Source organism: Oreochromis aureus, linkage group 6, assembly GCF_013358895.1.
Source record: "Oreochromis aureus strain Israel breed Guangdong linkage group 6, ZZ_aureus, whole genome shotgun sequence".
Taxonomy (NCBI): domain Eukaryota; kingdom Metazoa; phylum Chordata; class Actinopteri; order Cichliformes; family Cichlidae; genus Oreochromis; species Oreochromis aureus.
The window spans coordinates 34,651,350-34,662,693 of record NC_052947.1 but is presented as its reverse complement, the minus strand read 5'-3'; the positions used below and the strand labels follow the sequence as shown (position 1 = coordinate 34,662,693).

At 37.9% G+C, this 11,344-nt stretch overlaps 1 protein-coding gene across 2 annotated transcripts; it reads left to right on the top strand.

The window, feature by feature from the left end:
* Positions 1-782: 782 nt before the first annotated feature.
* Positions 783-9,921, top strand: LOC116330504 (coiled-coil domain-containing protein 151-like). 2 transcript variants are annotated; one of them, XM_031752855.2, is made up of 13 exons: positions 784-966; positions 1,190-1,311; positions 2,617-2,694; positions 3,399-3,590; positions 3,721-3,822; positions 4,766-4,891; positions 5,256-5,378; positions 5,692-5,835; positions 5,916-6,076; positions 6,623-6,779; positions 6,912-7,061; positions 9,416-9,503; positions 9,586-9,921. In XM_031752855.2, the coding sequence occupies exons 1-13, from the start codon at positions 903-905 to the stop codon at positions 9,717-9,719; spliced, it is 1,641 nt and encodes a 546-aa protein (XP_031608715.1). In that variant the 5' UTR covers positions 784-902; the 3' UTR covers positions 9,720-9,921. The 2 variants fall into 2 exon arrangements, with proteins under 2 accessions (XP_031608719.1, XP_031608715.1); XM_031752859.2 differs by lacking the exon at positions 2,617-2,694 and having other exon boundaries at positions 783-966.
* Positions 9,922-11,344: the final 1,423 nt, after the last annotated feature.

The window sequence follows — 11,344 nt, the reverse complement described above, 5'->3', positions numbered from 1 at the left end:
TAAATCTCAGCATTCATTCTGAGGTACAGCAGCCCATACAACGTACAATATAATTAGAATAACTGTGAAAGTGTAATAATTCTACTAGGCTTGTGGGCTTTCGAGACAGAAAATACAGTAAAAAAAAAAAAAAAGAAAGAAGAAGAAGACAAGAATGCTCTGAAGATCCCCAACTTTCAGTCCCGTTGTTCTGACAAACCATCCTACTTTGGCAAAACGTCTTACCGTAAGTAGTTTATGCACATTTCTGCTGTCACAGAGTAATTCCAGCACCAATGTAAGTAGGTATGACGGTTTGCCACTTAACTTTGCCCATCAGAGTATGCTTGTAGCTCATATTCATAAAGCCAGGATGGTTTGCCACTTCATTTTACCCGTTAAAATATGCTTGTAGGTAACATTCACAAGGGTAGCATGGTTTGGCACTTAATTTTAGCCGTCAGAGTATGTTTCTAGCTCTTATTAACAAAGGTAGGATGATTTGCCACTGAACTTTAGCTGCTTCTAGTTCATATTCACAAAGGTAGGATGGTTCGCCACTGAATTTTAGCTATTAAAGTATGCTTCTAGCTCAGATTTAAAAAAGTAGGATGATTTGCCATTTAATGTTAGCTGTTAAAGTATGCTTGTAGGTGACATTCACAAAGGTAGGATGGTTTGGCACTTAATTTTACCCGTCAGAGTATTTTTCTAGCTAATATTCACAAAGGTAGGATGGTTCGCCACTTAATTTCGTGTTGTGCGCATGCGCAGAAACAACGGGTAGGATGGTTTGTCAAGTAGGATGGATTCCCAATGTACATGTTGCTAGGCAACATGTGCACGTAAAACATACCGGAATTTTGCGGTTAGCTCAAGCTAAAACGAAATACGGGATAATTTCTCTGTGCTAACTCACAAAAATGGCGGTCAGCGGCAGCATATCTGATCAGAAAGTGGAGCTTCAGCGTAAAATCAAACTTCTTGGTATGTTTGTTTGAAATGCAGCAGGGTGCCTTGATTTAATTTCATGCTAGTGGGCAGGGGTTAGCTGGAATCAGCCAGCTAACTGCCATATTTAGCGTAAATGAATATACATGAATTCTTAATGGCTTATAATTCATACAATTAAGTCGAATAAAATAAGCGGGTTGTTAAGTATAAAGTTACGGGTCGCATATTTCCATGCATTATTATATTTGTCCACTAGAGGGCGAAAGAACAGCATGTTATGAGAGGACTGAGGCCATCACCAGGAAACAAAAGGAGTTCATCCGTCAGCTGAGGCAGGAGAACAAGAACCTGCGTAAACAGCTGGCAGAAACTAAGGCTGTAAGTAAGGCGACCAGATCACAACAAATAAACACGGAACATGTTTTTAATTGTGGGGAAGTAGTCTCAAATTTGGATAAATCCAACTTACTGAAATAATAAAGGTTACAGATCAAGGTTAGGCACATTTTATTTCAATTTAGTTTTATTTATATAGCAACACATCACGAAAACAGTTGCCTCAAGGCACTTTATATTGCAAACTAACGACCCTAAAATAATATAGAAAAAACTCTAACAAGCAAACGACTCCCTACGAGCAAGTGCTTGGTGACAATAGCAAGGAAAAACCTCCTTTTAACAGAAGAAACCTCCAGCAGAGCCAGGCTAAAGGAGGGGTTGTGGTTCTGCCACAGCCACTTGATAGTGAGGGGAGGTAAGTAAAGAAGACACACTCTAAGCCTATTGCAGGGTAACTGAGGGAGGGTTCAGGGTCACCTAATCCAGACCTAACTATAAACTTTATCAAGAAGGAAAGTTTTAACCCTAGACTTAAAAGTAGAGAGGGTATGTCCATAGATTGGTACATCTCTTTTGAGCAACACCTGACATTAGGAAAATTAGGAAACTCACACACACCACAACTAATTATAAGTGGTTTTTTAGTGTTTATTTTTGCTTCATTTGCTTTTCTTTCAGGTAATTTATGTCAAGTCTGTATAGCTAGTGGTGACTTGCACTTGGGCATGGCTTTGGCAGCAAAATACAGGTTAATCGGCACTTTCAAAAAAATCATTTCTACTGGGTAAAAGTCAAACATTAGAAAAAAGTGTCCTGAAATGCAGTGTTTTAATAAATTAAAACAATCCATCCATCCGCTTCCGCTTATCCTTTTCAGGGTCGCGGGGGGCGCTGGAGCCTATCCCAGCTGTCATAGGGCGAGAGGCGGGGTACACCCTGGACAGGTCGCCAGTCTGTCGCAGGGCCAACACACAGGGACAGACAACCATTCACACTCACATTCACTCGCACATTCACACCTAGTGACAATTTCGATTATCCAATTAACCTATCCCCACAAGCTGCATGTCTTTGGACGGTGGGAGGAAGCCGGAGTACCCGGAGGGAACCCACGCAAACACGGGGAGAACATGCAAACTCCACACAGAAAGACCCTGGCCTGATGGTGGAATTGAACTCAGGACCTTCTTGCTGTGCGGCAACAGTGCTAACCACCGTGCTGCCTAAATTAAAACTAATCAAAATAAAAGACACAGAGACAAGAGATAAAAAATGCTTTACACTCCACACATGGAGTCATCCAGATCAAATGTGTTTCAGTCATTGTCATGTCTTTCCTCTTAGCGTGATGAACATATAATCAAAGTGGCCTTTCAAAAAAGAGATATGGAGGGGAAGGCCTTCTGCAACAGCACAGTGAAGGTGAGAGGAAGTCAGTGTACACATCATGAAAAAATAAAGTGCAATAAGATGGGAATTCCTATTATATATTAAATAGAAGAAAGTTTTCACAGCACTCTATTGATTTCTATAAACTAAGTACAATACATGATTCAGTAGCTTGTAGAACCACCTTTACATCATGCCTGTTTGCTGCTCTAGCTATACTCCATACTGGTACTCAGGTTGTTGCACTCTATTTATTTGTACTACCTATTACTTGTTATTCTGTTTCTTTTTATTCTGTTTCTTCGTTATGTTTCTTTCACTCTGGGACTGTGTGCGCGAATTTCGTTCCACCTCATGTAAACATGTGATGCGAATGACAACAAAGAATCCTTGAATCCTTTAGCAGAATTAGGTTAATGTCTTTTTGCTATTTTCTGACCAATGCACAGCGTGACCTCAGAATTAATTTGCATCTACTGCTAGGATGATTGCTGGACCAGCAAACTGACAAAACGTGTTTATATACAGGTGACCACATTTATTGATGATCAATTTATCATCAGTCAAGTGTGTGATTACTCATCCTCTTAATTCCACTAGAAAGTGGTGTACACAGTTTTTCACAACCCTGTGAAAACTTTCTTTTTCATTACTGTATATAGTGTCAGTAAATATAGTTTTATTGTGTGTTTTACTGACTGTACTGCATTCCTCACAAACACCTGTATGTTTTTCAGGAGGTCAATGAAACACTAAATGAACGAGTGCTGTTCAAGAGGAAGTGTATCAATGCCCTAAAACACACCAATGAGATCTACCAGTGCCGCTTCAATCAACTGAAGATGGAGTACCAGAGGCTGAAATCAGAGAGCAGCAGCGGTAAAGTATTCTCTGATGCTCGCACTTGGAAAAAAATGGACGATGCCATGGTAATTACCTCTCTGACCCCCCAAAAAATCTAATTGTCTTGGGATTACTTTTTGTTGTTTGTTGTGCTCATTTGCAGACTTGTGCAAATGACATAGATCACGATGACCAATGATTTGTGTTTATGTTTAGAAACTGCGGGCTCTGGAGAACGATCTGGAGAAAACCCAGTTTAAATGCATGGAAGCTAAGAACATCATGATTACCTATCTGAAATTCAAAAATCACTTACATGTAAGTCCAGCATGCGAGAAAATGTTTTGTCACGCTTAAACTTATCCTCATTTGATGTGATTTTTGTTAGAGAGTTTGTTAATTGTCCTATAATGGTTTGTCTCAGATATTTTTAAAACATCAGTAAATTTGTAGTGATTATTTTGCTATTCACGCTAGCTGTTAACGCTCCATTATGCATTAGCAGATGTCTGCATACAAGTGGAAGCACTCGAACATGAGCAGTGTTTTGTACACAGTCTATTATTCATTGCTGTTTGGCAGTTTTGCAGCAAGTAGTACATCTTCTCTGTACTCTGCGGTTGGTTGACTGTTATATGGGACTCTGTCTTGTCCCTGTTTATTCTTCAATTGACGTACTAGTTCTTGATTCCTGTTTTCCAACCGACAGTCAAATTTCTTTACATTTAAAGTTTCTTTTCCATTTTTTTTTGTGTGGTTTAATTAGAGACATGCGTTGTTACTACTGTAAGAGCAAGTGCGGTATATATAACTGCTGGCACACCCTCAAAACCCCCTTTGACAGAAATAGCAAGTGATCTGTCTGTTTATAGTGCAAAAAAACACACTGTTACGCACACAGGTGGAGATTTTAAATCCAGGTCAGGAATTTTTAAACCTGCTGAAAAACCCCATCAAAAACTACAAAATACATGTAAATGTAAATGTAATGTAAATCGATAAGTTCCTAATTTAAATACAATGTTAGCAATAAATAACAGCAACAATGGGACCTGACTGTTGAAAATCGTAAGGAATATATGATTAAAATATTTTTTTTTCTTTTTTTAATATTGTGTAAGTGCACATTTTGTCTTGATTTGGTTTTAATTTCTTGATCACAGTCAGGTAATCCAAATACTTCCTTTCTCTCACATGGACACCCTTATTTCTGGTTCTGTTTATTTCATATTCACTAACTTTTCCACCTTCACCACCTCAGGAGGAGAGTCTCACTTACAAGGGCCAGTTGGACTGTCTGGAAGCAGAAATCCTGAAGCAAAGAGAGGAGATGAATAGGCTGCAGATCACGAATAATGACCAACAGCTCTCCAAAGAAGCTACTAAGGTGACCTATAAGCTCCTGTGTGATGAGTTAAGAGCATACATGTTTCCAGATACAGTGTAAGAATTAGAATCCACTCCCTATTGCTCTCATAAGTCAGATGATTTGCTGGAATCATAAATTAGGAGGTATAACTCGGAAACACTAATACACTAGCCTTGTTACCTTATCTTATCTTGTGAAGATAAAATGAAATGATTGAGGATAACATGTCTGTCCACACTTTTCTCAGACACCTCCTTCTGGTCTATATTATAGGTAATAATAATACGATTCTGTCATACTAACATTCTGTTTGTTTCACTGTCTTCATTCAGGTTAAGTGAACTGAAACAAGTTTTTCAGCCATTCTTCTTGTTCTTTGCAGGATGAGTTGCAGAAGCGGGAGGAGCTGCTTTACAAGGACTGTAAGGAGAGGGCGCGTATAATAGCAAGTTACAGGAAAAAGGTTAAGGAATGCAAGGCCCAGGCTGAAAAAGTCAATATAAGGGTGAGAGCCATAGGGTGACGCATATTGTATTTACAGCTTGAGAATGTGTTGTTAACTGGCTCAGACTTTAGACAAAATGAAGACAGAGAATGATAAAAATGTATTACATTTTACTTACCGAGAAATGTATAGCTGTAATTATATCTGTGGTGGAATAAATGTATCGCTGCAAATAACTGGAGATTTTCGCAAGGAAGGAAAGCTAAAACAGAGCAGCCTAAACCTAATCCACAGTGAAGGCCTCCCTATTCTTTTGTAAAATAAAAATAAGGGAAGAAGAGTCATTTACATTTGGAATGAATAATACCTGCAGGATCAGATAACTCTGCCAGAAAAACCAGGCGGTGAGGCCCAGCACATCATCACCGGGATGGAAGAAGAAGATTTGAAAAAAATTTCTACTTTTGAGGAGGCCTTCAGGCGCATCAGCGAGACCACAGGTGTCACAGACATACAGGTATAAATGTTCCCACTGATTCTAGTACACACAGTGTAGTTGCTGTTATTCTTTTTTTCATCCATTCTGTGTTTGTGTAGGAGATACTGGAGTGCTTTAACTCTCAGGAGGAGACACACCAGCATCTGGTGAAACTGAAGGAGGAGAATGAGAAAGTCCTGCTGCAGCTGAAGGAAGAGAAGGAGCTTCTGAGCCAACAGTTTGAGGAGATGAAATATTCTAGACAGGCTAAACACTCTAGGTGAAGTATAGACATCTGCTTGAGAATGGTTGAAATATATTATTACTCTTGTGATAAAAACAAGAAAACACAAATATTTTAGAAATCTGTCAAGAACTTGTTTAAAACTAAAAATTATATTTAGTCAGATAAATATCATTTATAACTTATTCAGGGTAACTTATACAAAGGTTTGAGCCGGCACACTGGACATAAAAATATTTTTTATGTCCAGAAATGCAAGTAAATAACAGTAATTTGACATCTTAATCACAAATAATAATGTACTTTACTGATTTTTTTCAGATTGTTGTCCATGAAATTGAATATTCATGGATAACAACAAAAACTCAGGCATAAAATATGATTTTGGTTTTTACAAATACTGTTAATTTAGGGCAACTGAGGCACATAAAAATAAATTTGGTAAGCAATGTATTTAAATTTTAATGCAACAGCTATCACAGTGTCTGTCTGTATCACAGCATCAGATCTGTGAGGGCAAATTATATGTATATGTATAAAAATTGTTCTAAAGCCTCTGCTCTTTCTCTGTTGTTTCATTAGTGACCAGCAGGCCCTGCAGGAGTCTGAGCAGCACCTGCAGACTCAGCAGCAGAAGTGTGATGCAGCCAAAGAGCGACTGGATTGGCTCTTGAAGACTCTCCGCACTGCCCAAGCTGGAGTTGAGCACCTGGCCAACAAACTTCAACACATCTCACTGGTAATAACGATTTTAACCAGTCATAATATTAAAATAGCCAGTTTATCACTTATTCCTAATATTAAAATATTTTTTTCCCCTCGCACACAAAGTTTTTTAAGTGTTTATGTTTGTTAACTCATCTTCTTCAAGAGTGAGGACACAGTTCCTGAAGTGCATCCAGATTCTGATCACTTTGTTCTGGAGCTGATGGCCCAGTGTGAGAAGAAATTATTGTCACTGCACAAAGAACTTCAGGGGAAGGATGTGCCTGGTATATTGAAGGAGCTGGAAAAAAACAAGGTGAGACAAAGCCCTCAGTAGCAACACAGCTATTTTAAAGACAGGTTCTGAGCTGGATGGAATATAGAAAACATTGCTGACATTTGCAGAGGTAGTCCTAGCAAAGATGTAGTAGTCAGAGTGGGAAAGGCATGGGCACAACATTGATTACATTGCACATGGCGTCTCTATTAACAGAGAATGTTAGAACATTATACGTATATAATATAACACTTATGAACAGGTGTCTTTGAGGAGTTGAGAGTCACCCGATCAGAGCTATTAGCAGGAAAATGTTTGGCAACATTGTCAGACCACTTGTACGCTATAATTAGACTGTCACAGTTTGAAATTTAAACACTCTGTCTGAGCTTGAGCTTTCCACAGCTTACATAAAGCTGTGTAAAAGCTGCTGTGTAAAAGCTGCTGTGCTTTCTTTGCTTTACTTATCAGGATGGAAAGGTAACCATTAGAGGCACCTGAAGTGTTTGCTCTTGATTGAACACTCAACAGCACCTTCTCACTTTGAGAATATGAGATACAGAGCATATGACAGGAAACATGCAACAGTCTGCCTGACATTCAACCATGACATTGATAATATGGGTCACAGGTCCATTTTTAAATGGTACGATCTTTGTAACTGACGCAACTCTGAGCTGATAATTTGGAAATCAGTCCAGCCTTATTTGCCTGGCTGGTGCAGTTGAACATTACTTGGCTGTCCTTTGTACCTCTACTAAAGGAGAATATGAAGTGTGGCAAAGATCAGTCTGTTCATCTTAGCTTTTGCAATTTAATGTTGTAGACACACACATTAGCCTAGTAACCACTGCTAACACTTGGGCTATGTTAAGGATCATATTGGATGATATAAAACAAGTGGCTGGTATTATGTGATAAGGTGGTTAAATTTTAATTAGCTTTTAACTAAGTTATTCACTGTATTTAAAACGGCTGTAATGATTCATTGAGTAAATCAAATCATTTGATTACAAAAAAATTTTTTGAAAAATTGAAACAGCAACACTTGTTACTGCAATCATCATTAAAACATTTACTGAGAAAAAGCTGGCAGGAGTCCTTCATCAAACCATCAAATCAACAAGTGCAAGCAGACTACAGTACAAATGTATGTAAGCAGATGATCTCTTAACTCTAAGACAATGTTTAAATTAGGCATCTTGCTGAAAGCTGATGATAGCCATTCCATTTTCTGTCACAGTGATACCTGCAGCAAGCTATTTTGCAGATTTAAACAAATATAAAATATCAAATTATATTAGTTAAAATGTAGTAATATTTTTAAATAGAAAAAACATTTATTTTTGTTTTGTTTTTCTGCAGGCCAAAACTCTGAGCCACTGATCCGGTGCTCTTAGGCTGAGCTGAATTATTGTTAACATTAATTAAGATCATCTTCATCAACATAACATCTGTTTTCTGCAGCAGGAAACACTGCATCAAAGCACAGGCCAAACCTGAGAATGCTGATATGCTCACCACACTTAACCCTTTCATGTATGAATTATGACAACCTCAATCAGGATTTTTTTCTTAAGTATTTTTGATCATCTTTAGGCATGAAAAAAAGATTTTTGAACTTTGTTTTTTTAAACATGTTCTTTTTTTCAAAGAGTTTTTTTTTACATGTCCAGGTGGACAACTGATGTATATGGAGTGACACGTCAGTGTCCAGTGTAGTGGTTTATGTGCAAGTATACCATCAACACTGACACAAATACAAGAAAACAGCCTTTGGGGTTAAACATGCAGACACATGCACAAAAGCACATACACACAAACACACACCAAATGTACCTCATCCAAGAGGTATCAAAATCTTCTGTGATCTTCTTTTTTCTTTTTTTTTCTTTTCCAAAAAGAAAGATTAAAGATTAATTTATTTTAATGCCTTAGTTTGGTTGTCTGTATACCATAATTATATATACCATAATTTATTGGCAACCTGTTAAGAACGTGGACTTGGATGTTTTATTTATCAGGGTACAACCTTAGCAGCCTTTCACCCTATGATAGCTGCGATCTTACAGGGGAGTATCCCTTTATTTATCAATTGAATAATTTTGGGAGGTGACTTGCAAGGTTACAGAAATGTTGTACTCATTGTTCCCCCTGGTGATATAAAAAACAGAAAAGGATGCATGTGTTTAGTGTTGCACACCTGTAGAGAATGAAACTATAATCGTTATGTTGCAATCTTTGTATCTCTACACCCTGAAGAAGGCACAAGCCAGTAAATGTATTGCTTTAAATGTGAGCAGAGCTTATGACTCACAGATTTTTAATGGAATTTGAGATTTTTAGTATTTAAAAAATACAGCTTAATTTCTGACTTGATGTTTCTTTATTAGTTGTACATAAGAAGTGAAGAAAAACTGTCAGAGTACATCACCGGAGCCAAACCACCTGTGGATCAAGCACATGACCCCCTCCATGACAGTAAGTTGGTATCATTTTACACACAAACAGTAATGACTGCACACTGTCTACATCCCTACTTACTTCACCGCTCCTGTTGCAGAGAATGAGACTGACGAGGACGAAGCGAAGGTCATCACACGTGAAGCGCTGAAGCTTCAGTCTCAGCTAATCACTGACTCCAACTCCAAGAGAAAGACCAAGATGAAGATGTTGAAGAAGAAGGGCAAGTTATAATCCGACAACACAATCTTCAATGTCTCCCAAAAACATGAAATATAAAATGGGATGATTGTGCCCAAGATTTTCCACTACAATTGTTTCACCTCTGTAATTGTTATTTTGTGTCTTAGCCGGTGCTATAAAGATATTTAGTATACAATAAATGAAAACATGTATTTTAACAGTATAAGAGTATTAAATGATTTTCATAAATTGATGCTTCGTGTCTATACTTATTGTGTAACTGGGTTTGTTTTGGCAATAGTCAGGTGTCACTGTTGCACCAACACATTCTACCCCACCTCTGCTTTTTGAGCTCACATTTCACCCTGAGCCTTCCTGGAAGCCAATGAAAAAATACTGTTTTTAGTTTTTATTCTTTTTACCATAACTCCCTGTATAGTGTGTGGAATAGAACCCAGTAACTAGCAACTAATTAGTTGTTAGTGTTGTTATTTTCCTGTTGATAGAAACCAATCCACAACCAATGAATGTTGTCAGTTTTATCTAACAAACCCAATGTATAGTAGCCTGCGGTGTACTGTAAGCCTATACTTGTGACGAATCCAGCCTTTATTCATGCTTGAATTACATCAATCTTGCTTTGTCCTGCTATAAGTTACAGATGTGAATAGGAACCCTCCCTGAAGTGCACACACCTGAACTATTTCTGCAACGGCTGGCATCTCAGACAGTGTTTGCTGCTTCTCTTCTCAACCACTTGTATGTTTGTGGGAGCATATGGTTGAGTAGACTGAACAATAAATCTCCATACCAACATGTCAGATAATAACCACAGTGAATGTCTTAGTGTTTTGCACAGGGCTAGGTCAGCAACAGTGATTGAATGACGTACCAAAAGCAACCAGAAAGACAACTCTGTGCTGTGAACAAGAGCTCTCTGAGCAAATCCCTGGAGCACAGTTATTAGGTTTTTGTGTGTATGCATGTGTGTGCTCCAAAAAAGGTTAGAATAAGGACAACTGTGATAAAACATTGTCTCAAGCATGGCTCAGGTTGTGTTCATTTTCTAAGTGTCGCTCAAGTTTTGTGACTGCTTGTTCATGTCTTTTTTAATCCATTGCTCTCTAAAACCAAGTTTATCTACATTTCAGTATATTTTATGCGGGAATAGAAGCTGTTAGAGCTTATATGAAGTTTGGAAGATAATATAAAGGGGATTTTGTGATACTGGAAACAAAATAAATCTGACTTAGAGCGTAGCTTAACTATCTGAATGCATATTTGATCCCAGCACAATCATGCAATTAGTACTAAGCCTCTGTTTGTTGTTATGGGTGGACTAATAAAAGCTCCTGAGAACATTTATTTAGAGTTTTTTCACAGACTTATGCACTTTGAGTTCATCTGAAATAATATATTAGCCTATACCTACAGTTATTGTTATGTACTGGAATTTCTATAGCACTTCTCTGGTCTTACCGACCACAAAAAGCACTTTAGCTACTAATCACAATTTAACCATACATTCCCACAGTGCTTTATTCTACATTCACTGTTCAAAAACATTAAAGGAACACGGAGAAGGGCATTGGTTTAGTTCACTAGGATATGCAGTAACACAGAGAAATACACTAGATCTCAGTGGGGGAAAAAATCACAATGGATATCTGTACTGA